Source organism: Syngnathus scovelli, chromosome 8 (assembly GCF_024217435.2).
Source record: "Syngnathus scovelli strain Florida chromosome 8, RoL_Ssco_1.2, whole genome shotgun sequence".
In the NCBI taxonomy this organism is placed as follows: Eukaryota; Metazoa; Chordata; class Actinopteri; order Syngnathiformes; family Syngnathidae; genus Syngnathus; species Syngnathus scovelli.
This window is the reverse complement of record NC_090854.1, coordinates 17,455,588-17,482,578: the sequence shown is the minus strand read 5'-3', so window position 1 is coordinate 17,482,578 and position 26,991 is coordinate 17,455,588. Positions and strand designations below refer to the sequence as shown.

General features: G+C 44.3%; 1 protein-coding gene across 1 annotated transcript in view; it reads right to left on the bottom strand.

Moving 5' to 3' along the window:
* Positions 1 to 26,991, bottom strand: part of lrp1bb (low density lipoprotein receptor-related protein 1Bb) — a 131,654-nt gene that overhangs the window by 28,517 nt on the left and 76,146 nt on the right. Inside the window, exons 23-50 of the mRNA XM_068651596.1 lie at positions 25,801 to 26,046; positions 23,548 to 23,745; positions 23,125 to 23,329; positions 21,966 to 22,130; positions 21,638 to 21,882; positions 20,364 to 20,495; positions 19,536 to 19,763; positions 19,281 to 19,455; positions 18,994 to 19,088; positions 17,976 to 18,125; positions 15,916 to 16,056; positions 15,406 to 15,531; positions 15,161 to 15,292; positions 13,260 to 13,394; positions 13,048 to 13,177; positions 12,758 to 12,884; positions 12,497 to 12,648; positions 11,120 to 11,244; positions 10,671 to 11,042; positions 7,713 to 7,902; positions 6,757 to 6,961; positions 5,078 to 5,270; positions 4,236 to 4,361; positions 3,750 to 3,878; positions 3,539 to 3,658; positions 2,882 to 2,995; positions 2,544 to 2,693; positions 2,319 to 2,441 (exon numbers count right to left, since the gene is read on the bottom strand). Coding sequence (XP_068507697.1) covers positions 2,319 to 2,441; positions 2,544 to 2,693; positions 2,882 to 2,995; positions 3,539 to 3,658; positions 3,750 to 3,878; positions 4,236 to 4,361; positions 5,078 to 5,270; positions 6,757 to 6,961; positions 7,713 to 7,902; positions 10,671 to 11,042; positions 11,120 to 11,244; positions 12,497 to 12,648; positions 12,758 to 12,884; positions 13,048 to 13,177; positions 13,260 to 13,394; positions 15,161 to 15,292; positions 15,406 to 15,531; positions 15,916 to 16,056; positions 17,976 to 18,125; positions 18,994 to 19,088; positions 19,281 to 19,455; positions 19,536 to 19,763; positions 20,364 to 20,495; positions 21,638 to 21,882; positions 21,966 to 22,130; positions 23,125 to 23,329; positions 23,548 to 23,745; positions 25,801 to 26,046 — 4,629 coding nt within the window. The remainder of the gene's footprint in view (positions 1 to 2,318; positions 2,442 to 2,543; positions 2,694 to 2,881; positions 2,996 to 3,538; positions 3,659 to 3,749; positions 3,879 to 4,235; positions 4,362 to 5,077; positions 5,271 to 6,756; positions 6,962 to 7,712; positions 7,903 to 10,670; positions 11,043 to 11,119; positions 11,245 to 12,496; positions 12,649 to 12,757; positions 12,885 to 13,047; positions 13,178 to 13,259; positions 13,395 to 15,160; positions 15,293 to 15,405; positions 15,532 to 15,915; positions 16,057 to 17,975; positions 18,126 to 18,993; positions 19,089 to 19,280; positions 19,456 to 19,535; positions 19,764 to 20,363; positions 20,496 to 21,637; positions 21,883 to 21,965; positions 22,131 to 23,124; positions 23,330 to 23,547; positions 23,746 to 25,800; positions 26,047 to 26,991) is intronic.

The following is a 26,991-nucleotide window of genomic DNA, read 5'->3' as shown; positions in this document are numbered from 1 at the left end:
ATCCCTCCTCCTGAGGCAAAAATACGTGCTTGTTTTTTGGACCGAAACAATAAACGGTACCCCGCGGGTAGGTCAGACTCATCCACTAGCACATTTAGCCTTTTATATGTACTTTTTTTTTTTAATTGTCGTCTATGATTAAATGTGGCCATACAGCTCGGCTGGTGAAACTAAGCTAATGATGATGGCCTCTACGCAACACGCTTTTAAATATCAAGGCTCGGAGGAATTGATTATCCCGGGTAATTTCCTTTCATCTATTTGGTAAGAAGCAGCCGGTGCTGATGGGAAACAGTTAGAGGTTAATGGAAAGGCATGGTGGCTAGCCATGATGATGTGGAAATGCACATATTGTCATGATGTGCGTTGAGTGTGCGTCTGTCTGTAAGTCACTCCCGGGAGTCGTTCAATGCCGGCTTTCTCTCCGTTGCCAGCTCTGACGAGAGAGGAAGAGAAGGATGCGTGCTGCAGGGTCAGATGATGGCAAAAAAAAAAAAAAAAAAAGATGGCTATGGATTCTGTCTTGTGCATTTACCTTGCTGTCAGACTTTGAAGATGTAAGATAACGCTTAGAAGAATGTTAAATGGCTAAAAGCGGAACGTGTGATTATGCAGCCTGGCTGTACGTGAAGGCAAATTTGCACTTCAAGTGCATTACAAAATAGCAGGCCTGACACATGTTAAATGTATCAAAGTCACCGTATTCTTTTCTTTCTCACACCAAGCGCTAAAGCATATTCTCCCCAACCGAGTGACAAATGATTATTTTATCCAAGAGGATGTCGAATTGGAAATTATTTGAAATGCGATGACATTTTCCGGAAAGCCTTTTTTTATTTTTTTTTTGCTTTTCCAGTACGATTAACAGCGGCTGGAGCTTTTTATATGATAATTAACGCAGCCGAACGGGACTATTGTCTACTTGTCCTGAAATGCTATTCGGATTATACGTTGGAATAATTCATATCTATTCGGCAAATATGAAGCACGGGGGCTGTCATTATTTCGCACTGGCAGCAAATGAGGAAATGGAAAAGCTCGTGTGTAATGCACCCCTGCGACAATAATTTAAACAACATATCAGATAACTCAAAGACAAATGAATGCCAAGCCAGAACTGCCTTCCGCTGCCTAGCGACGGAAATGGGAACAAAGGCGCCGCTCAGACAGGGAAGACAAACCAGGCAAGGGCTTGTAATATCCTTAGCAAATACAACTGCGTTTGGAATTCATCTTCTCCGAATGACCGTTGATGGAATCGCAGAAAAACAAGGCTGGATTTGGAACAATTTGACTAATGATGATCACAATCATATATGCATCACGTCAGTGTCAAAATAAAATAAAAATGTAAACCATACATGATATACACGATAGGCTTCACATCAAACTGATGGATAAGTTTTGAAATTAGAGACGAGTAAAAACTGCGCAAATATTTAAAAAAGTAATAAGAATTGAGCAATATCTCAATTTTTTTAAAAGACAATTTGCAATTTTAGTATTGACACATGAAGTCGATGCAAAATTTGTCTTCGCGGGCCACACAAAATGATGCGGCAGGCCGTATCTGCCCCCCCGGGCCTCGAGTTTGACACCTATACTTTAAACAATACTAACTTTGCTTCTAAACACCAATGAAATCAAACTGTGACGGCAACGCAACTGTGAAGTTGAAGCACATTCCGTTTCGGTCCATTTAAACAGCCTGACCTATGGCTAGCTGAGGCTGCTGTACATATAATAAATGATTCTCCCCCAGTGCAGTGCAATGCAAGTTCGCCAATTAAATAGTTATGCTCAACTGAACACAGCCTGTAAACCTTGGGGAATTTTAGCAACGGTCACTTTGTGGACTTTGTAACTTGTCAAAAGCAATACGCCCCCCCCCAAAAAAAATTGCTAGCTATTGTGGAGGAAAATGATATCAGTCTCCATCTAGAGTCAATAGCGTCTCGGCTTGTTACAGATTTAAAATGAGGCATGGCAAGGAAGCTGCTTAGCATATGCCCTTCAAAAGAACAATAATCAGACTGCTGATTAATTGTTAGCCTATAGAGACGAGGAGTTTAGGCTGTGAATTTGACTTTCAAAAAAGATCCATCTCCAATTCAAGAGAGTAATATGAAATTGCCTAATGGCAATATAAATAATCAGTGCGTCTTACTCGGTCGTCTCGTTAAACAAGGCCGGCTAAATCTGGCTAAATGAACAAAAGGCATAAAGGCTTCTTTTTTGATGATCAGATAAACATGTTATAGTAATGGTGTTCTGAAACAACTTTTTCCGGGTCACTGAGTGGACATTTGTTAGTTTACCGCACTGGAATTCGTCCGCGCCATCCTCGCAGTCTTTCTGGCCATCGCAAAGCCAAACACTGGAGATGCAGTTCCCACTGGGACATGAAAAGTGGCCTTCCTCACATTTCTGCTCATGGGAAACTGAATGAGCAAGAAAAAAAAGTTGACATTAGATTTGAATTGAAGCTTTCTTTTTTGTTTAAGCTCATTGGCAACGACGTCCATCTGCTGCGCCTCACTCACCCTGGCAGTTGGCCTCATCGGCATAATCTCCGCAATCGTTGGCGCCGTCGCAGATCCACGATGGGTGGATGCAGAGAGAAGTTGAGTTGCACCTGATGAAATCTTTTTCTTTCACCCCCAACTTGTAATAGTGAGAGCAGTCGCTGTGGTCTGAATACAAACGACAGGCGCACAATAACCGTCTGTCACCGCCGCGGTAAAAGCTGGAGGTAGGTTCCGGCCATTATTTTCCGTGATCCGAGTGACACGCGCATATTCCGGAGGACAGCCGGCCGGCCGGCTCCAACTGTGGCTTTATGTTTCCATTGTAAGTGGAATGCAAAGCCTTCAGGACTCACTGCAATTTTTTTCATCCGAGGCATCGGCGCAGTCGATGACCTGGTTGCACCAGGCGGGGACGGGAACGCAGCTCCCATCCTTGCAGGCTAATTCTGATGAGCCACATGTGACATCTGTGGGGAGGGAATTAACATTTCACAAGGGTAACACACTGTCGGCATTACAAGTACGGCGCACACACACAAAAAAATCTCTTTTGATACAAGGTTCTTGATGGTCATGGTTATAGACTGTTTTCCAAATACCGTATTTTTCTGACAATAAGTCCCACATTTTCCTAGCTTGGCTACTCCTACGACTAGAGAGATTCAAGTATTTTTTTCTTCTTCTTTGTAATAGACCCGATTTCTCATTGTTTTTTTGGGATTGTTCCCCAGTACCACCGCTTCTTACGCTGACTTCCAAACTAAACAAAAAGTCTGCAGCCTGCTGGGTGAAGAACCAAAAAAAGGATTGTCCGGACACTGAAAAGCAGCTTTTTGGGGCCGTCCGTCGAGGGTGGGCCTTGTCTTTTGTGCCTCCTCGGTAATCTCAGGGCTCATTAGAAGGAGAGAGGCTTAGCGCAGCATGTGCTTTTGTGGCTTGTAACAATATAAGCATGAACGTGGGGTCGTTTCAGGACGCTTTGAACACGGCAACAAGCGGCCTTGACTCACTGGCACAGAAAGCTTCATCGGAATTATCCCCGCAGTCGTCGATCCCGTCGCAGAAGTGACCGTTGTCCACGCAGCGTTGGTTGTAGCACGGCTTGAAACCCTTTCGGCAGTTCCTGTTATCTGCAAAAGTGTGATGGAAAACCCCGGAGAGCCATTTGCATAAAACATTTGCATTCAATTCATGATTCATATCACTCCAGCGCTCTCTTACCACAGTACTGCATCTTTTCATCGGATTTATCTTTGCAGTGTGCGATTCCGTCGCAGGTAAGCTCGTAGCTAATGCACTCTCCGTTCCCACACTCAAACTCGCTGTGGATGTTGCAAGATGACTTTTTTGCTGCAGTAAGGGCAAAATTTCAATTCGGGATGTGCCGTAATCGTGCCATATGATGAAAACCAATGTCAAACCCATAATATCTAACTACTGCTGATTAGATAAATATATGTTTAATTCATTGATCATCATTGGCATGAAAATCAGGATTCTTGCTCGTTAAGACACGTGAAAGCTGGCAGCGGTCCGTCTGAGGCCCGCGGGCCGTACTTTAGCCGCCGCCAGACTGTAAACACCAAGGTTAAGCTATGCATGTCCAAATAACAAATCCCTGACAAGTAGCATTGAAATCAATATCGGCTGGTGCGAATACTTCACGGGTTAGCGATTGTGGCCTTTGCATAATTGAATGGGACTTACACATGCATCTGTTGTCATCGAGGAGGACGCGTTCTCCGCGGCAAGTGCAGTTGACCCTCCCTTGGGCGGTCAGGAGGCAGAGGTCACCGCAGCCTCCGTTCATATGTTGACACGGTGAGAGCTCACCTTCAAAAACAATCAGAGCCGCACTAAGCATCCGCAAGCAGCCTCGTTTGGATGCGATCCGTCGCCCGGCTTTCCGCGAGACACCTCGTAGTTTTCTTTTTCAATCGACTCGACCGTTACCTGGATGATATTCCAAATGTAATCAATGTGATGTTTTGTTTCTAGGGAAATGCGCCTTGTTCAGTTGAATCACGACCAAAGGTGATTCTTTACGAGTGATGGGAGGGATTTTCGAATCCAATTCATGTGCAGACTCAAATATATGAAGATGTTTTTCCAAATGCAGCTATTGAGATCTCGCACATGAATAAAAAACAATTGCATGTTTGCGCTTGTCGGCAATCATCTACATAGAACATAAAAGTGCGTGTGAAATGTAAATGTGATCGTGTCTTCATTATGGAAGTCAATAAAAAACGTTCATGTCACAGCACCTAATCTTAACTACCATATTATTATTATTGCCAGACAATATTTTTGATGGATGCATATGAACACACAGTGCTTCACATCGTTACCCAAGGCAAGGAGTAAAAAAAAATGTAAATTTGTTTTTTGGCAAATTTTTGTTCCGGTTTTACTAAATAAAAAAAAAAAAAAGGCAACAACATTTTGTCACAATATTCATAAAATTTACGGTTCATAAAATGGGTGAAAATTGGATCATTTCTTCTTTGGTTGGAAATGACCAATTTAACACACATTGAATTACTCACAGTTATTTGTATCCTTAGCAACGGCGATAATTCCCATGGGCTGATGAGGAACGTCCGTTCGCAGCACCTTGACGTCTCCTCCCGTGTATTTGTCGGCGCGCAGCACCGACCTTCGGGCCCAGTCTGACCAGTAAATGAAATCGGCATGGATGGCAAGTCCGTAGAAGTTTCCTTGATCTGACTTGACAATGACCTGGAAGTTGCAGTTGGAGGATTTGCGCCAAGCAATATGAACACGTCTAATACCCGGAACAAGCGTATTCAAGAGCGTTGTCAGCAATTTCCCTTTCATCCACAACCATCTGTTCATGATCTGGCCGGAGGAGCATTCAGAGAAATTGCCAAGGAATTCATGTAGATCCTAATGTGTCCTTGCATTAATCAACGCATCACCCCAGACGAGTGGTGAACCCAGATGTTGCAGGGGGGTAAATTGCACTGTCATTGGCAGGCTAGAAGGAATCCATCAGCTTCCTCCTAGTGGGACTCACGTGGGAGGACGCTAGCCGGCGGCAGCCCCGTCGTCGCTGCCATTAGCCGAACAGGCTTGTAAGCGGCGTCACATTAGCCCCGTGCCATACTGGGATGATTAGGACAGGTGTTGATTAAAGAAGCCCGGCACGCAGATGCAACAACTGGCCGCGGGATGAGTGCGAGCCAGACAGTGACGGAGGAGCGAGGTGGAAGCGTGGCGTCGCGCGCCAGATGGGGCGACATACTGCCAGCAAATTATTCGGGGCTTTGGGAAGCGTTACACACAAAAGCATATGCCTTGTGCGTGAATGCAAAAAGGATGTTGCGCGGCGCTGGCCTTATAGAACATTTCGGATTTGTTATTTATATTCCGTACTTTCTTTACCCTCTGTGAATCACGACAAATATTACCGAGTGAGGATCTGGGACCGTCGCCGTGTATAATATTTCAGTCTGGATGAATTATACTGACGATTAATGTCCATTGAACTGAAGCAAAACGGGTTTCATTACTTTACATTATGATTAATTAGATTATTACTGAATTTAGTACAATAATATAGACGGCTATTTTTCTTAATAAAAACAAATTTCAGAATTTTTTTTCTCATTATTGTCACTTATATTATTATATTATATTATATTATATTATATTATATTATATTATATTATATTATATTATACCCAAAGCATTATCATTATTTGATATAATATTATATTAAATATCTACAGTATAGCATCACTGCACGAGTGAGTCTGCCTTTTAATTACTCCTTGGATATCTCCCAGAATTGCTCAACTTTAATAATGAAGCAGTAACGTGGGAATTTTTAAAATGCCAGCTCTATTGACAAAAAGGTGTTGAGGCTTTTACTTTTGCAGTCTGGACAACTGCTGAAGTTGCCCGTCAGCCACTTTGGGTTTAATTTACACATTTTAATTGGAGTGCACCCGGAGCGATCTCATAGCAATGCCTTCATTACGGGGAATTGAACTGCAGGAGGACCTAGGTAGGGGAGGGACCCCGAGGTGAAGGCTTTGCAGCTGACCCGGCTCAGTCAACATATGCATTGCTAATTGAGATGGGCCAAGCTGCTGGGCTACGTTTAATCCATGCCAAAAAAAAGAGACATTGTGTCGTTGGAGCCCTTATGTCAATTGAATGCACACCACCAAGAGATGACAACATGCATATTCATACTCACATATCGGGCGGATCCGTCGAAATCGCATCTCTCGATCTTGCCGAGGCCTCTGTCGGAAAAGTAGAGCTTCTCTGCTTTGTGATCAATGGTCAGTCCGTTGGGTGTCAGGATATCCGTGCTGACGATAATCCTCATGTTCTTGCCTGATAAAGTGGCCCTCATGATGCTGGCTCTCTGTTCGTTCCAGTTGCTCCAAAACATCAGGCTGAGAAGGGGAAGAGGACAAGTTGAAGCAATGAGCGACATTATTTCACCTCAGCGCGCCTTCCAAGTCAAAGGCCAAGCCGCTAATCTCGCCTGGAAAATAGATTGTACTCATTTCACTGCAGTTTACAATCCTGTTGTGTTGAAAATTCAAAGATGGCATCAATGACATCAACATTTTCCGGTCTGTAACTGCGCAGCATGACAGCTTCGTTCCCTTTCACCCACAAGGAGCTCATCGCAGATAAAGCCCAACTCCTTTTCAACACGATAATACCGATACGCATCACGGGTTGGGAGATAGTGCTAAAAATACAAACACTTGCATCGTGTAAAAAAAAAAAAAAAGAATGATTTATATCCTGGTTTTATTAAGTCTGCAAGAGGGCTGGCGAGAAACATTTAAGAAGATAACAGTTCATCAAGGATCGATCATGGCTTCCAGCTCCTGTGAGATCTATAGATAAGAATCACAAAAAACATGAAACGCTAACGGTGCTGCTTAAATTGCTTAAACCTGCTCCATATTTATTTATTTATTTATTGAATCACCTGATGTAGTTTGCTGTTTTATCTCGAACTTACAAACGTGTCCGGCACGTCCACCTCTTGTAAAAAAATAAACGAATCCTAAACCGACAGCAGAGCTCCTAAACTTCCAAACAGATACTCAGATGGTGATGGAAGTCCTTGAACTTTTCTGACAGACCTCGAGAACTGTGTGATGACTGGAGTGAATTTGGACTACTGACTTTTGACACTCATCCAGGGCCAAGGCGTGTGGGTGGTCTTCCTCAGAAAGCGTAACCACAGCCTCCCGGCCAAGAACACCAGTTCCTCTCTGCTCGATGGTTTGTCTGGTGATGGTGGAGGTCGTGGAGCTGCTCCAATAGAGCATGTCCCAGGCTCGGTGGTAGGCCAAGCCCTCGACCGAGCCTACGTCTGCAACAACAAAACTAACTTGTTCATTTCCCTCAAAGACATTGAAAAGTTGTTTCAAGAACATTTGCGAGCACGGAATGATGGGAGTACTCAATTGTGGTGATCTTTGACAACTTTCTATTTTGCTGGCATGGCTAAAATTAGGACTAACTCGAACACGTTTGTTGATTTCAGTGGTTATCTGGTGTAATGGAGTCTCGCAATTGTCATGCATTAGGCACAGCATCTTTTCAAAGGTCATCGTCAGAGGAGCTCGGTAATGAAGGTTCTGTGAATAGCGCAGACATCTTGCTTCCATCCTTCAATCATTCGCCTTCTAATCAAGTTGTCAGGGTCTTCCGAAATGTTTATTGTACATGGACAGATGGGTGAAAATAGCACCCTTATGTTTTGGGTAATTACATTACGGGCCATCTCCGTTTTTTCGACCCGAAGATTTGAGTTGGAAATATTGACAACAGATGGTCAACTCCATTTGAGTTTGGATGACTTTCCTTGCCGTAAAACGACGACTCAAATCTGGAGCATGCGGGACGGACAATTATTTGGCAACGCGATGGATTTTTGCAATCAGACGTATTTCCAAGTTGTGCGAAAATGTGTCTGACCTCTAGCAAAACGTCATTTTTGCCAACTATCCACGCCCCCCAAACTGTTTCACGGTTAAACTGAAAATAATATGGTGAGTAAAGACTGTTCTAGTTATGGGGGTCATGAATTTTTAGTTCACACCTGTCTGAAGCAAGTGTTGAGATCCGATCGAGTCGTTCAAATCAGAAACTTCAGTCGAGTGCATATCTCTGCCGAAATGTACTTCCTGACTTCTGTAATTAAGATTATTGCATTATCCAGTTGGGAATTAAGTATCATAAGCTTGCGGGTCTTAAAAAAATGTCAAAACAAATCCAGGAAATTTGCAAAACATCATTATAGACAAGTAAAGTAGGTAATGTGAGGTCACCAAGGGAATTTTGGTAATTCCATTCCTCATTTGTTATTGTTGTTTATCACAAGTTGGGACATTTCATATTCCCCGTTGGCTTTGTTGACGTTTATGTGGGACAAAACACAGAGGAAACAATAAGAGAACTACAAAAGCAACGATAACGCCGTCAACAACCACGCTAACCTTGTACCAGTCAAAATTTCAACAACAACAGCTTTGTCTCGAGTATATTTAAAATCAGGATCTTTGCCCCAAAAGCTTAAAAGACGCCCATGAAACTTTCTCTCAAATTTCACGGTACTTCGATGATTTATGGGTTTTGCACAATTCTAAGAAGGAAGCGTATTACGCATTTCATCCGGCGGAACACATGTTTGTTGTTATAAAAACAGAATTCCTTTCATTATGAGGAACACGACAAAGGCCAAGGGATTAGCTACTTGAATGTGCCGTATTGTGTCGACAACAGGAGCTAGCGTTACTGATGATAAACAATAAAAGAACTAAATTTAGACATTTGGATTTGCATAACATCTGATCACGGCATCAGAGAAGAACGTGCAAAACAAGACAAATAGTTAAAGAAAGTTTGCGTGTCCATTCCCAGCACGGAGCCCGCAAACCCAAAACCTCCAAGACGTCAGCCGATTGCTAATTAATAGTTTGCAATAAAAGCCATCTGGCCGAGTTTGCCGCAAATTGTTGGTGGGTTGAAGGATTAATTATTGGGGGACGTGGAGATTAATTAGGGAAGTATGCATGATTAACATCTGCACTTTGCATTAATGGCGGGATGCAAGCAGAAGTTCCAAATGCCACTTTTATGTCGAGCAAAATATATCAGCTGTTGCTGATTCAAAAATGATGCCCACCGGCGGGAGGAAAAATGAAAGTATTTTTCTTTTTACTGATAAACCTTTATCTTAATTTGACGTGCCCGGCTTACTCCCTCAGGACAAAATAATTAATTACCATTTCAATATAAAACATCTAGAAAATAAGATCATCTATGTCATTTATCGTCAGTAGGCTACAATAGTGGTTACAACAACATCTTACATATCGATAAATGTAAAGTTGAGATTGGACAAAAATGAATTACAGATATTTTTCATCTGTTCAAATTGAAACTCGTCCGAAAAACCGATATCTGTCGAAGTCTCATGAAGGTGCTTGCACTTTTTCTGATGCACCGCTTCAAAAATGAGGCGATAACATCCATTAAATTGGCTGATAACGCAGAATCAGCTGAGTTGAGGTTGTGTGAAGGAGGGGATCAGCAACGCTCTGCCAGCTTCCTGCAGTGTGTGCGTGTGTGATTGTACTGTGTGTGTGTCGATTTGGCCAGAGCCGAGCCTTGTTCTCAGGGGAAACGTCATCCATTCACGGAGAGCAAGCAGACGAGATTTTCTCTGCTCTCTTCTTTTCCAGCCGTGTTCTCGTCAATACTAAAGTGACACGTGTGAAAAGCAATACACCGATTGGGCTGACAAGCTTGCCTTTTATGACAGTCTATATTTAAAATCAAAATTCCCGGCATGTTTGCCATTGTGAAATTGGGGAAAATGCCATGATTTTCCCGAAATGGCCGGTCTGAACGTGTTCGAACCGTGTGCTCTTAACGGTCACTAACTGCACACGATTATTTTTCTGGGCGTGACGCCGCCGCTTTGGTTTTGGTGCAATCAAACTTCGAACGGCAGATCACATTAAAGACGGGTCACGTTATATTCAAATATTATTCATGAACAGACAAAAACATGAATTTGGTTGCAAGGTTGCAAAGCATAAAAAAAAGGCGGTGAATATGACGATCGCTTACTTTCTGCAACGACTGAGTGTCCAGTCCAGTCGTCGTTGATCATCTGGATGTTTCCAAAGTGCACGTCACTGAAAAAGATGCGATTGGTGCCAAGCGTATGCTGACCGTAGTCAAATGCCAAGGCGATGACATTCTTGAAAAGAGCCAGATTTTCCAAAGGCTGCACCGGCGAGTTGAGGTCATTCTCGTCGGCGAGGTGGATGCTTTTCAGAGTCGTCCTCTCAGAGTAGAGGAGATAACCTTCATAGCGCTCGCAGGAAAAGCCGTTCTCCGATAAGCGGCCGTGGGCGCAGGAGCAGGTTCGACGCCCGCTGCCCACGTGAAAGCAAAGCTGTCGACAACCGCCGTTGTTCCTGGCGCACGGGTTCGAACCTACGGGACGAACAAAAATGGATTCGTACGCATTTTCACCAAATTTGAAAATGACCTCTGGAAATGAAATGCGCAACCTTTCTCTCTGCCTCTGGTGAAAACCGTCACACTCTTCAAATTGACCCCGAGGCCACTCCTCATTGTCACGGCCTCGCTGCTGTCCGTCTTCAAGCCTCGTCGGATTGAACCGTTGGAGAAGGCCCTGGAGCGCAGTTGGGTGAAAAAGTCATTTGACTTTTTGCGAAGAAGATATATTTTTTAAGAGCTGCGCTCTGGCTTTCTTTTATCGATTTTTGTTTTCATTGCGAAATGATATAGATAGAAAGATCAGAGCACCAAAGTAAAAACCCGATATAGCCACCAAAGCATTTGAACATAGATTAGGACGAGTCGTGGAGAAGAGCACAATAAATCCCACTTTCTTCACAAGAGGCACTCACTCAGCTGTCGCTGCAGACTAACCTTGTGCAGAAGCTGGATTCAAGACAATACAGGCATGTAAAGTCAAAAATCAATTTTGCCTCGCCTCAAAATGATGGCCTTAAGGACAACCAAATAATGACACATCAGTGTCCTTTGAGGATGCGGCTACGGATGGGAGTTTGGATGTCAACAGAGACAGAATTGACTGGAAGCCTGTAAACAATGACTGCCGCCAAGGAGATAAGAAAGAAAGCCTCCATAGCGACGGCTTTATAATAACTGGATATTTCGACAGAGCAAAGAAATCAAGTCTTCTCGCAGCTCTCCACTTGGCTGCAATAGATGTGAAAGAATGACCCCTGACAATACTTTTTTGCCATTTTCCAAACTGCTTCTTATTTGTTCCTCTTCACTTGGATTTATGGAACAGACCTTGAGGCAGGTCAGATAAGTTCCAGACATTAAATGAAAAGCTCACGCACTAACTTCAGCAACAATGCAATTAGAGTCTGAAAAAAATGGTAATCCGTTCTACCCTTTGCAAAAAACAACCACCAAATCTATTTGTAACATGACATAATTCAATTGAATGTAAGGAATGTTTCAAAAAAATAGTTTCTCTATTTTTTAGATGGTCTGCTTTACTCAACAAATCTAACACCCTACTAAAAATGAACTACAGTATATTGAATCAAAAGTATTAATACTAAACCAGCCAGATGAGATACTATAAAACACTATTGTCTCCTGATATCTACTGTCACTGGCTTTGTTTTCCGCTCAAGTCCGCTCTCTGTGCTGCAGATAACATACGCACATAACATTCAGTCATACGGAATCAATAGTGCAATCTTCTGCTGCAATGTAAACAAAAGTATCAGACTCACGATCTGGAGATAACCTTTATTAAAAGGCTACACTCTTGATCAGGACATCCTTAGCGCCTTAGCTTTCCACATAACCTTTAAAGTGGAGGGTTAATATCAGCTTAATGTCGCAAGAAAAGCCTCTAGAGAAAAAGAGAGCCTTACCTGTCAGCCCAGTAGATGTAAGGCCCAAAGACAGCCACTGAGAAGAGGTCCACGTTGGCCGAAGACAGCACTACCTCCCGGCTCTCGCCTGTCTCAAGGTTGATCCTCTCGATCTTATCGGTCCGGGCGTCACACCAGTATAATGTATTTTCCTGAGAAGCAATTTTAAAATGTATATTAGACACACTCGCCGCGGCTATATCTGGGCCGTAAAAGGATCAGATGAGGTCAGGAACCCAGGCTAGGACCGACGGACTTTACCTCGTAGTCGATAGAAATGCCGTTGGGCCACGTAATACCCGAGTTGACCAAGGTGACTTGGTCCGAACCATCCAAGCGGGAGCGGCCGATACACGGATTCTGGCCCCACTCGGTCCAGAAGAGGTACCTGCAGAGATATATGTTGGACTGGTTGCTGTGCAGATGTTTGTTTCAGGTATTCTCCGTAAGAACAAGTATTTCCAAAGTATTGTCAAACATGGCTTTGGAATACCATGACAGGAAAACAATAATATCAGCAGTCATATCCGTACGTGGAAAATATTGCCTACCCCTTCTGAGGGTGGACAGCGATGCCTCGGGGCTGATCCAGACCTTCGGATATGACCACCGAGCGGTACGCGCCGTTCAAACGAGATATTTCGATGAGATTGAAGCCGTGGTCTGTCCAGTAAAGATTCCCTGTGGAAAAAAATAGTCCTGCTGTTCAAATACAAACCAAGATGTGAAAACAAAAATGGCATTGAGGAGTTCAAAGACGAACCGGCCATCCAGTCAACAGCAATGCCTTCCACCCTGCTAATGCCAGAAGTTACAATGTCCTCCCTCCAGGTCTGATCTCGTTTTGCTCTGGATATTCTGTTAAGGCCCATGTCCGTCCAGTACACGGTGTCGTTCCCTGTTAGAGCAGTTAATGACACGGCAAGCTCAGATGATGGATGTGAGTGCCTCCGACTTTTTCTGGGCCCTCAAACAATGCAGCTCATGAAAACACTTTTTATCACAGCATGGCCCATTTCACTAAATCTTGCGGGGGGGGGACGATAAAAGGTGACGGGGTAAAAGCATACAGGGTAAACATTCAAGAAACGGTGTGATGCAAAATGTACTGTTGGGTAAATCAGTGTTGACTATTTTTGTTATTAAATCTATTCTATCTTCTATTGTTTGCTGGAAATCCTCTATGTCCAAATATGGTCAATTCCATATTTTTTCTCCACAAATCCATGCTATTGTTTGAATTATTTTCCGAGAAATAGCAACGACGGACAACAGCGGCAACTTGCTCGTCTCCTTCCCGCTAACTTGACGCCTCCACGAGCGCGCCTACGTTTGCAGTAAAACGACGACTAGTTGACAAGCCATTTTCCGCTAAGTCTCTAATGTCGCCCAGACTTAGCGAGTATTTCAACCTTTTTCAAATGCTTGTGGTCATGTCAGGATTTCACATTATTTCTGGAGTCACTCACATTAAGAGCTCAGTGACGGCATGTGAAAGAGAAGGAGTTTATGGAAGGTCTTAAGCAGCTTTTCACTCTAAATATGCTGGCTGGGCTCAGCTCTGTTGGAGTGGCCGGTATGCGGGGATTTGAATTTCCATTACAACACGGTTACTAGCTTGCAGGCGGGTCCTAAACAGATGACACGCTCGCGTGCAGCCGGCTGATAGCGGCTGGCATCCAGCGACCTTCAACCTGCCGTGGCTCGTATATAACCGACGTATTAGCATCTTAGGTAGACCGATTTTTTTGGTCCTTTGATAAATGCCGTCTTTTTATTCCAATCAGCCGGCATCAGGCTTATTGTTGTGGATGAGGTAGGAATATCTCTTCAGTTTGCAGTTCAGGTAATGATATCCTTTGGACTGCCTTAGTCATCATTTACATTCCATTACATACGTGGGAGCGCGACCAGGCTAGATCGTCTGTCTTTGCGACGAATCTATTATTTTTTATCATGGAGAGAGTGGAAGGGAAGTAGGGAGGTAACAAATTACAGTACGCACAATTTGCTTCTTGCTTGGCAATGCAGGGGCTGCGCTTCCTTGATGCATTATCTGGGGAATTGATTTGTATTCCAATTGTTTCAGAGGCTGACTGTTATTCATACCCAGGCTTGCCTGTAATGTCATGTGATTACTCCATCAAAGCTGCATCCCGCCAGCCCGTGGACCATTATTCAAAAGCTCTAATGCAAATATAGCAAGGAGGGCTCCTCCCTTGACCTGTTTATTTTAAGGCGGATGAGCTTGGAGGAAATGAAGGCAAATGCATTTTTTCCACCATGCAAAATGGGAAAAGATTAGAAGATGGTGGAGGAAAATAAAAGGTTGAGATGAACATTCCTGCTTAGATCCATAGGACCTCATTGCTGACATAATAAAAATTAATCACTTTCCGTATTCCTTCAATTTCGTAATCAAACCAATTCAGATGAATCGCAACTAATTGTGATTAATCTCAAACAATCAAGCAATCAACTCAATTCCACAAGCAGCAATTTCATTTACGACTCTATCATCAGTGGATCTTCTCTGTTGAAATAACACAAGCCAAACATAAAAGATCTTAACCTGGATTGCATATACCATCTGGATATTTGTGAGGTCCAAAATGTAAATAACCTTCGAAACAAACTCGACACATTAATCTGTCAGTGTCTTACCCGCATGAAAGTCCAGCCCCACAGCAAAAAGCGTCCCCGTGATCGGCATGAGGGCTTCAGCATTGTCCTTGGGGTCCAGAGAAATCCCTCTTATACCCTCATGGATGGAATACATCACAAAGGAATCCATACCTTTGGGAGGGAACAACAAACTCCAGGAAACCATAAAACCCACACAAGATGGAAAAATATGTATGCGTAACAAATTTCTGTGCAATGGCAGTTCTTTGAACTAGAAAACGTACCCTCACAGGACATGCGATCGCTTCTGAGGTTGTATCCAACAGTGCAAGAGCAGCTTCGGCTGCTTTCAGACGTTGGAAAACAGAGCTGAGAACATCCGCCGTTGTTGATTTGGCAAAGGTTCCTTCCTGAAAGTTAACCAAAGCCAGCAGGAGTATTAGAAAATCCTTCTGACAGAGATGAGAGAGAAGCGTCGACCATTTCGAGTTTCCTGAAGTTTCCTAAAACGGTGCCATGTGATGTATTTTGGCGTTACCCTTCCCCTACTGTAAAAAAATGTCTTAGTTAGCAATAGCGGTTATCCAGCGTCGTTGTGATGTATAATTAGCTTGCTAGCTAAATGCAACTTCCACTGAATCGTGGCCATTTTAGAGTGCCTCATTGTCAAGTGTGAGTGTGCTCACGGCATGAAGGAAAGGATTTTTTTTTTTTTTAAGTCTCAATGGATGATCCATGACAAATGACTTTGAAAAATATGAAGTGTGCCACTCAGCAGATATTTGACTACACACCTTTCTGACCTTCCCGGTCATACACCTTCATGTGAAGGACCCCGCCAGTCTTGTTTCTCAGATTGACAAAGTTCCGTCCATCTCTCTTGTTGACAGTTCCGAGCTGTGCAGATTCATCATCTGCCCACCACAGTTTATTGCCTATAGCCCCCCAAAAAACAAAAGAATAGAGAGATAGATGTCAGTGAAAATATTGCTGGAGTCTTTGTTTTTAATTTTTCAAACTATGACTTTATGTGAAATCAGTCCATAGTACGAAAAAGGTTCGGGACCATTGATGTCCAAAGCAAAATGGGTCAAAGTGTATAATGCAACTAGCTGGAAGAAAGCAGCGGATTTATGTGTGACCATAAAGCTGCCACACATGATGTGTGTAGCGTATGATTAAAAAAGTATAGCGTTGACTTTGGACTTAAAATACGCCAACCGACTCATAACGGACGGTGTATTAGTTTTGGATTTGTGTTATGGCAATAATTGTCAAAACTTGAAGGATGAGTGCTTGACAACCCAGAGAGCTCGGGGTGCAACATTTCGTAGGAGGTGGAAGTCGTAACTTAAAAGGATCATCATTTCAGAATTGCGGCGACGCCCCGGACACCGTCGGTCGTCTACATCGCCGTTTATCAAATATGGCCCAAAAATGAGCATCTTTAGAGCGCCTTGTTGTTGGCCCTGAGTGCATGCACAAGTTCAATGTATTATCCCATTACAATAAATGTGAAATTCCTCATTTCCAAGTCAACAGTTTATCGTTCAGATCGGACCACAAGCGTCCCTTTTATTGGTTCATCCCACTCCACGTACACACAGAGGAATAATTCTCGCTTCAGGTCCAATGGCGAGTGTTGACAAAAACTAGAATTACCGTGAGCGCAAGTGACAGTCGACACCAAGTTTACACAAGGCTTGACCCCGGAGGGCACGCGGGGCCTAGATTAGCTTTGCTCTCGATGTTAATTTGATGCCGTGGGGCGCGCCGGCCGGTTGTGATTGCTCGCTTGTGGCACATCATATTCAATTTCCACATCAGCCGCTTGTTAGATTCAAGGCGAGTCCGGGTTGATGAATGGCCTACCTTTCTAAAGAGGGGTCCGCCCGTGTCCCTCCAGCCAATCCAATTACTCCAGAGCTATAGAACGTCCCCGTATAGTGTATCAACGCGCCGCGCCGGCGGGAAGACCTTCTCCCCGCCAGCGCGGCGGTCGGTGCACGTACAGTTACAAGAAAAATGAATTGATTGATTTTATCCCGCAGCCATTTGCAATAAAACGGTTAATTCATTTCTCCGTGTTCAGCGATTTTGTGTCTGCTTCTGTCGAGGGACATTCTTTCCCCCGATCGAAATAGAGCCTACCTTGTTTACTCACGAGGGCCGCCTTGGATGAACCTTAACTATTTCAAACGAAAGCAACTAATTGATCACGACAGGAGAGACAAGAACATAACCGGTGCTCAGTCGCAGTTGGATGAATCTGCCTAAACGATGACCGTCTTTGTTTATTCATCCTATTGATCTCGAAGTGATATAATTAGCCGGCGAAATACACACACCAATCACAGCCTGATCTTAACCTCGGCAATGGAAATTGCTCGCTAATATAAAACGCGTCATACCTGGATGACCCGGACCGTCAAGTTGTTACTGCGTGACAAATGTACTGTCAAGGCAATGTGAGAAGTCTCTATTTCACAAAGTTTGCGCTGTTGCTCACGTTCCCATCGCAAACAATTTCCTCCGCATTAATTGTGATTGATGGCCAGCGGCGGAGATGATTCCGCCGTTTGGCTGTACCTGCTAATACGCCGCTACGACGCCATTCTTCTTTGTCACCTTCCCTTCTCGTGAGCGCAATAATAAAGCCTTTTCTAAATAGCAAACAACCGCAGTCGCAGTCAATTTCAGGGAAGAAGTGTCGACACAAATCACTCTAACAAGATACAGAATGAAAAAGTACAATGAAGAGTACAACAGCCACCTGTGTTTACGCTTTTGCAGCTAGCATGCTTCTTTTCTATAAATATAGTCCAACGCACGTATGCAAATGGAAGAAACTCACCCATTATGGCCAGAGCTGTGCCTTTGTTGAGATCTTTCTTTAGAGTTTCCAGCACCTCAAGCCCGGTTCCGTCTAAATTGCACCTGTTGATGGTGTTATTGGCCGAACTAATCCAGTATAGCTTGTTAGCGGCGTAGTCCACCGAGAGACCTGAAACAAAGAACAACAAAGTGAGATTTATTGTTACATTTCAGATTGTAACAGTTTGGTCAGACAGGGAAAATTTGTCACACCAATCTGGGACCAAATTACAGCCACGATTTACGGTACAGCAATATTTCGTTTGGTGTGATATTGCTTAATTACTGTCGTAGAGTGAGCCAGTGGCTAGACGTTGATTATTTTGGATTATTTATTTAAGAGTTGGTCTTCCTGTTTGGGGACATCATGTTCTTGTGTGAAGTTTCTCAGGTACTCCGACTTCCTCCAACCTCATTGACAACTCTGAATTGTAACTATGTTTAAACATGGTTGTTTCTCGGTACAGCACGTGCCCTATGATTGACTCGTGACCTTTTCGGCGGAACCAGTCCAGCCTTTCACTCAAAAGTTGGCCGGTGTAAGCTCCAGCTCATTATCATGAAAAGTGGTTCATAAAAATAGTCTTTTTGATGGTCTTCATCTTTTTTGGAGCTATCTTACATAACGACACTCAGGTAACCACAACCCGTACGTTCCCGTGGAGAGAAAGTGCCGAATTGCCTTAATCTTGCACGATTGTCACAATCATGCTGGTTTGACAAACGTGCACGCCAGCTGGCAGCGTTGAATGCATGTTCATCTTTAAGACTACAGAAAATCCCAGATGAGCTTGGACACATTCTTTGTCGACATGACGAAAAAAAAAGACATAACCCTCCACGGGAAGGCGGTTTTGTTCGCTGTTGAATCATACGTAAGGCTGCTTTGTTCCGTGACAAACTGACGTGATGAGTGGAAAAATACTAGCTCAGTTTTCCCTATGAGGTGGTATGCTGGGCGGTCTAATTAGGTATGCGGCAAATGCTGTGCTACTGACCGACAGGTTCCCTCTGGTTCTGGTGGAGGACCTTGCTGTTACTTCCGTCCATGTTGGCCATGTTAATAGTGTTGCCGTCTGTCCAATAGATTTTCCTGAGGGACAGGTGAACACTTAGACCTCCACACAGCATACCCCGGCGGTATAATCCAATTTATTAATTGCGGTTATCATCCGATCGATTAGGCTTATCCCGATGACCGTTGATCTTCCGTCTTGCTCGCCAGTCAAGGTTGTTAATCGTGCGACATAGTGATGATGGATCCCGACTTGTTTAATCTACTTACCCCTTGACGGGGTGCACTACAAGGCATCTGGGTTTATCAATGCCGTGGATGACTGAAGTCTTCAGGGAGCCATCAAAGCGAGCAACATTGATTTGTGACTCGTCATTCTCCGAGCTAAGCCAATATAAGTTCCTGGAAAGCCAGTCCAAAGCCAGACCGCGGCAGTTGACTATGTCTGCCGGAAAGCACACAACGCAAGCTGTTACGTAGAAACCATCCGTTGAAATTTTACTGGGCCGCGAGAAATTCTCCCACCTGAAGAAATGATGGTCTCCAGTTGGGTGCCGTTGATGAAAGCCCGTTTAATAGTTTGGGTTTTAACGTCAGCCCAATAAATCCTCTCCTCCTCTGCGTCGTAATCCACCACGGTGACATCGTCAATGTCCGGCACCGTTAAGGCCGTCATGACGTTCATGTACGGGTTGTCGATGTCCACGCCTCGGATTTCCGAGCGCCGCACGTAGAGGAGAAATCTTTTCAAGGCTGTGATCAGGAAAGAACAGAACATGAACCTTCAAATGTGAAGGCCGAGTGTAGATGCTGACAGCACGTGGGAATGTCAGCTATAAATACAACAAAAAAGTCCTTCTAAATCTTCAAGATCCTAAGTAATGAATTCAGAGAAAAAATACTTTAAGTGGATGCATTGCTTGAAAAGAAAATGCCGCGCAACGTAGTATCCACTTTTCTACTCGCTAGGAGTGCCATTTGATTGACAGGTGAGCAGTTTGCTCCCACTACGATTATTATTTGTCACGATTTTAAAGCCTCATTTAAAAAATTTTTTCTTTTAGATAAAATTTTCCAAGATATTACTTTTACTTTACAGGAACTCTAAGCACCATTTTTTTAAGCGCAAGTTCCACAAGTACAAAACAAATGATTATAAACAAATCACAAAATCACAATAGGTCTGGTCTCGTTTGAAATTGGATACGACATGCGGGCTAGCAATGTCCATATAAAAAAAGCAAATATTTCTTGACGTCAATCAAACGGCGTTCCTGTAATTGCTGATCTTCTCCTCTACATCTCCGCTGTCATAGGAGCAAAGTATGAAAAATGACAAATCTTTCTGCTCACCAAAGCAGGATTGTTGGTCGGGCGAGAGCTTCATAAGGTGCGGACAGGTGCAAGATGCGGTGGAGTTGTAATTGATGAGACACAGATGCGAGCAGGGACCGCGTCCATCATTTCCCTCGCAAGGGTTGGAGGCTGAGAGAAAGCAGAAGCGTCAACGGACAAAAGAAAACAAATACCGAGAGCGAAAATGTTGAAATGGCAAGCGCACAGAAATGCTGACTTGAGTGTCAAAAAGGGACAAGTGAAACAATTTTCTGCTGTGATGTCAAAAAAGGAGATAAAGCATCTCTTTGCCAATGCTCGGAAAGCGTCAGAGAAAAAAAAACAACAACATTTACTCTGACTCGTTTATGATGACAAAAGTAGAGCAGGAATGAAACAAAACACTTGAGTGGTTGAAACACACGAGTCCACCTGAGGGCAAATTTAAAATAAATAGTAGCTACGTGAGAGCCGTGTTTAAAATTCTGCAAACGGCGTCACAACATCCTCGTAGCGTCTCCCTCAAACGAGCCGCTGCTCGACAAACGCCGGCCATCTGTAGCACGTGATGCGTCGGATGAATAGAACCCATTTTGCGCTCTGTCGTCGTTAGACAATAGCGACGGGTCGCTCGTGGTCGTCGTCGCTGGTAAAAGTCAATCATTTGTGAGATATGCAAATGAGCGTAACAGAACTGCTGTGTGCTTTCTAATCTGCTAATGATTGTTCGCCTACTCTCTCCGTGACGCACCCGCCCCTTTGTGTTTGGAGAGCCTCCGGTGAAAATGCCATTCACCGGCATCTGAGAGCGGCTGCATATTATATTTTCATTCTTTGTCGTATCGCATCGCAGCCCATTCTTCGCCTTGCTCTCGGCCAAATGTTCGGGGGTCAGCAAAGCGTACGCGAGCGCACGCTCCTCTGAATATAAGAAAGGATTGAGGCAGACAGACTCCGTTTGATGACATCTGTCTGTCGTCCAATGCCGCTACAGGAAGGAAATGATAATTAATTGGTGACACATTGGGGAAAGCGGAGGAAGCGTTAAATTGACATAAGCTCGATTAGCATGATGATAATACTCGTTTCTGCACGGTACACGGTTTGCAGTCAAACTGTCATATTGGGAATTTTGGCAGGAATGCAAATAATATTAGATTAGCTTTGTATTTGATCTTTCAATTGGAAACAGAAATGGATCAGTCTAATGATAATCATTTGCGGTGTCATTGTCATCGTATGAAACCCAAACGATGAGAAGATATACTCGCAATATTTTGCCAAGTGCTGACCTTGCGGCTGCCGACTGGAATGGAAGATCTGCAGGTCAAAAGGTTGAGCGCTGGTCTTCTGGATGACGGTGACGTTTTGCCCCGTCCACTTGTTGGCCCTTGCCAGAGTGTTGGTCCTCCAATCCGTCCAGTAGACGCTTCCGCCGAAGAGCGAGACGGCAAAAGGGTGCGACAGGTATTCGTGGCCCTTGAGGATCTCGATGACGCCGCTGCCGTCGTAGAGCGCCGAGAAAATGGCGTCCGAGCTGTTAAAGAGAGCGCCACAAAAGCTCCGTATCAAAGTCCTTTTGCTCATACCGGAAGGGAAGAGACGCGAATGCTTGAGTACCGTGCATCGGTCCAAATAATCCTCTTTTCCAGATGATCCAGTGTCAGTCCATTGGGCCAGGCTCCAATCTCCATATCTTTAAACACAATGTGACGACCTTGTCCGCTCATCGACGCCGCCTCGATTCGGGGGAACGTGGCATCCCAGTCGGTCCAGAAGAGAATGCTGCCGTCACGAGAACCACATCAGGTATCCCGCAAGGTGGCAAAGCTAAAACAGTACGCTGCCCTAACTCAAAACATCTCGACTCATGTTGGTTTGGTTGTGAGGAAAACAAACAAAATCCATTAGCGAGCGAGCGAGCGAGCGGCCTCATTGACAGATGCAGCCAGTGTCCCAGAACAACAGCCGAGTGTGACCTCGCTACAACCCGCGGCAGACCTTGAACCAGGAGACCATCTGTTTTATGATGACTTTTTGCAGCTCAATGAGGCCTGAAAATGAACACCATCCAGGCGACCGTTAACGCTATCCCGAGTACGGACTAGCACAGATTTGGCTTTGCTTCACAAAGTCAACTTGAACAAAATAACCCAGTGACGTCAACAAAAACGTCGGGACCAAGTAGCCGCGTCGGGCTCGATAGCCGCGTTGGCTTGATAAGGTCTGGCTGATCAATGGACCTCTACTTTGAGTGGATTCAAGTAATTAGATTAGAATTATAGCTCGGGAATGAAAGAGCACAGAGAGCAGCCATTAATCCTTGGCCGGATGGCCGTAACGTTTTAGCCATCCTCCCCGATGTGTTAAGAGTAGCATAGGGGAGAGAGCAGGAGCAGATTACGCAAGTCTTAAGAGTGTTAAATTGATTCTAGGAATGTCTGGCTTTTGCTTTAATCTGAAAATATTCTTGGCTCACTATACAGTCAGAGTTCAAGCAGTGCGGCGCATTAATCAGGGATGAGCTCCCAATTTCAGGGCAGCGGCCAAACTGCAGAATATCAATATTACGCATCTGCATGCTGGGCACTCGTCATCTTTTATCTGATTTGGATCAAGCTTGCTTGGAAAGAGAATCCAAACAACATGTTTAAAGAAAGTTTACACACCCCTTACCAAATAACATGAACCCCTCCCCAAAAAACAAATATTCTTATTAACTATTATCAGTTATTCAAACATCCAAAAGCCAATAGGAGCGCCCTCTCCAGATACGTACCCTTGCCGTGGGTCCAAAGCGATGGCTCGGGGATGTTCCATCCCGCCCGCTATCAGCGTTGCCCGCATTTGTCCGTCCAGTTGAGCGACCTCGATCTGGTCCAGATTACTGTCGATCCAGTACAGTTTTCCCGTGACCCAGTCCACAGCCAGGCCTTCCGGGGTGGCCAGGCCGTGTTGTATGACCACCTCAATCCCAGTCACCCCTGAGATAGAAAACCAAAGATACGCTTCAGCAAGCAATTCCCCTCAAAAAGACAATTGCAGTTTAATTAATTTTAAGAAGATATTTTTCTCCCCACCAAGAAAGCCACGTCAGGGCCGGTGAATAAAATAAGCCGTTATCACCCACAAGGGTCCCTTTAGCGGCGACATCGCTCGAGTCGTTTGTGTACACACGTCACGAGCTCACACGTTGACCTACCTCCAGTCTCGGAGAGCCTTCCCCGGTAGATCTTATCCTCCACCACATCTGTCCAGTAAAGGAGGCTGCGATTAAAGTGGAAATCCAAGGCGATGGTATTCCTCAGCCCCGGTACAAGCAGGCTGTAGTCCCTCTTGTGAAGGTCTATCCGTCTTATCTCGTGGCGAATGGAGAAAATGATGAAAGCCTCAAAGGGATCTGAGCCCGGGAAAAGTGACAGCAAACAAGGAGCTTGTTTATATTGAGAGTGTGACACCAGGGGCTCGCTTAATGGATGGCGTGACATCAACTCTGAGTGGCAAGCTGTGATCTCCTTTAAATGGATCTACGCTACAACACTACTTATCTGCCATTGTTACGTTTTATGCATACAGTCGGTGGTGGGATGGAACGCATTGAGTGGTCTGAAGTGAATTTTGCAGGGATCTGTGATTGACTTGAGAAATATTACAAGATATTGTGTGTGTGGCTTTATTTAAAGACCCTGTCTGCTAGCGTAGCCACTTTAGAGCGCCTTGTTGTTGGCCATGAGTGTGCGCACATGTGAGAAAGAAGGAAATCAACAAAAGTCGGACTTGACAGCCAGCTTGGGGACCGTCCTCCAGCACTTTGCGTCTTCCTCACCGTCTCGTCACTTTGTATTTAATTTTCTGCTTTCGTTCAGTCCTTGTCAGTTTGATGTCAACGTCAAGTTGATGTTTGTTTGTCGCAGCTCTCGCCAAGCCCGGGCAAGCCTTTTTTTGCTAGCGTTTGTTTAGGTACTTGGAATCTCATTCTGGGACTTGGCTTGATTGGACCGGTGCAGGAAATTGCAAAATCCCGGGACGAGTCCTTAAGGTGGCAGCGGCGTTTGTGCTACTAAAGTCTGCCCGCCGAGACTCGGTTTAATGAGCCAAATTATTTCTTTCTCCAGAACTGCTTTGGATCCAAAAGCTGTTTGTTCGGTTTAATCCGTAACACAATGCGCATGTTCAATAAAATATTCAAATGCACTCCTCAATAAAATGCACTTTGTTTTAATTGGCTGACGTATTTTTATGCCCTCTAAACATGAAATAAATCCTTCTGAAACGACAGCGCAAATGCAATTAAAACGGCATCCTCGCTTCAATGCCACTCGTCGTCCTAATAAGAGAAAAACATCTGCACTCGCAGATTTTGCTAAGAAAGGCTTTTATCACGCGCAAAGACAAATGTGGAGCGGCTGAGCACTCGGGAGATCACAAAGAATCCAGTGACACCTCTCTCCAGATGAAATTGTTTTTGTTTGCATGCAAAGTATGATTTATGACAAAGTGCGGCAATTTTGATCGCCTTCCAGGAAGAAAATGGTTGTGTTCTCGTTCACGTTAATGTGTGATTAGAGCTGCGAACGCCATCAGTCTTGAAATGAAAATGGAGAAGAGAGTAATCAAAACAAGGCCCATTAATCTGCCTGTGACAATGCCTGTGTGTGTGTGTGTGTGTGAGACTCATGAAAAGTAGCTCATTCAATAACAACATTGGAAAATACTCCGAAGCAACATTGACAAAGTGTCTGCTTGTAAAGGATTTGCTTTTAGGAGAATGTCTGCAAAGGTGACGCAAGCTGTGGTTTGTGGCGGCGGCGGCGGCGGCGGCGGCGGCGCATCACTGCAGATAGAATGAGACATTCACCAGTCAGCACGCACATGTCTCCAATAATTGAATGAGATTGAATTTGACCTCACAAAGCAGCCTCTGTTCCTGTTTTGCAGAGTAGCGCTGCTCTTGAGAATTCCAAAAAGGGAAGAAAACTTTCACATTTATATCTGCATTTGTTCAAATGAATATGTAAATGTATTACGGAACAAACAAAGTGAGAACTTCACTTCCAGTCATAAGTCAGACATGAGATGATGAGAAACTATTTAAAGTCATGACTGCTAGTATATATTTATCCCTGCCTGACCGAAGAGCAACCGCTTGAGTTTCAGTAAATCAAGTAAATACTGGTATCAGTGGTGATCTGATCCAATGGCCGTAACATGTGGAGTCCCTCAAGGCTCAATCTTTGAACCCCTTTCATTCAGTTTGTATATGTTTCCAAACGGTATTCAATTATCTTCAAGACATTTGATTCTTGCAATTCATATATGGCCCTCTCATTAAATTTCCAAACTCTGTGCTCAGCAACAACAGGACAATTCCATGCTCTAAAGAAGCCAGTCAGGATCAAGTCTAGCACGGCTACAAATTAGCATTCGCCAGCATCCCCCCGAGGCGAGGCATTACCTGTGCTGTGGCAGCTGTCTCCGTCGGGGTCCAGCCTCCATCCGGGATAACACGAGCACTTGACTGTGGTCTTGTACTGCTCACACACTTGGCTGCACTTCAGGTGGCGACTGCAGTAGTCCACCACCTCGCATGTCTTGTTGCTGGAGTCCAGGTGAAGTCCCGGCGGACAGGAACACACGACCCCTTTCCCCGGCGCCACCGTGCACATGTGGCTGCAGCCGCCTCGGGCCACCAGACACAAGTCTGAGGTAAACAAATGGCAACGTGTCTCACCGTCGGAACACTGGCAGAGGAAAATACTTGAGATAGCCGGAGAGCAATTCGATGAACCATGTCGAAGGTTTAAACCGTTTGAGAAGTGTCACAAAATGACTTAAGACGATATTTGTGTTATTAAAAATGGATCACTCTAATGCCACAGTGCAGAAGAAAACAGTCAGCCAAGAAGTGTAATAGTTTGGAAAGATGATGAAACCGGATTTGTTGGCACTTATTTAAGGCCCTTTTCTGGCCCAGCAGCACATGAAGTATGATCTTTTTCTCTATTATAGTCAGAATCTATTCATGAAAATCTCACATGGCATTTTTTTTCATTTACCGTATCATTCTTCTCACTTAAATGCCGTGTGGAAAGACACAGAAATGGGAAAATTGTTGGTCACAACAGCTAATGGTGGCTGTGAGATCTGCTCATCTGGTCCAAATCAAAAAAAGAGCCTGAAGGTCTCCCTGGGCACAACCTAATTGACTTTGAGGGAAAGGCTTCTTTTCTCAGCTGAGATAATGCAAGCACTCGAGGGTCCTAAAGGGCACCCCTGAGGCTTGGCGAGTGCTGCTGGAGAAAATGAAACTCCATGTTTGCGCTGGTCATTTGGAGAGATTAGAGGGAGAGTGCTAGCCGCGAGAGATCTCATTCTTCCCTCATATGGCACTTGGACAACACTTGCTGATCATTAAGCCAGAGTATTTCCTCATTGTTTGTCCTTCTGGTCAGTGGTCTGACACTGCAGCGAGGCTACAACGTGCACCGATAAACAACAATAACATGTTGGGCCAAACAATGTTGGTGAGAAAAATGAGATTGGAAGAGTTGAGCACACCATTAATTCCTCCCAGCCTTCCTAAACATATTTTTTAGGAGGTGTCGAAATTTATCGACCATCGATTGAGTAATCATTGTCTGATTTA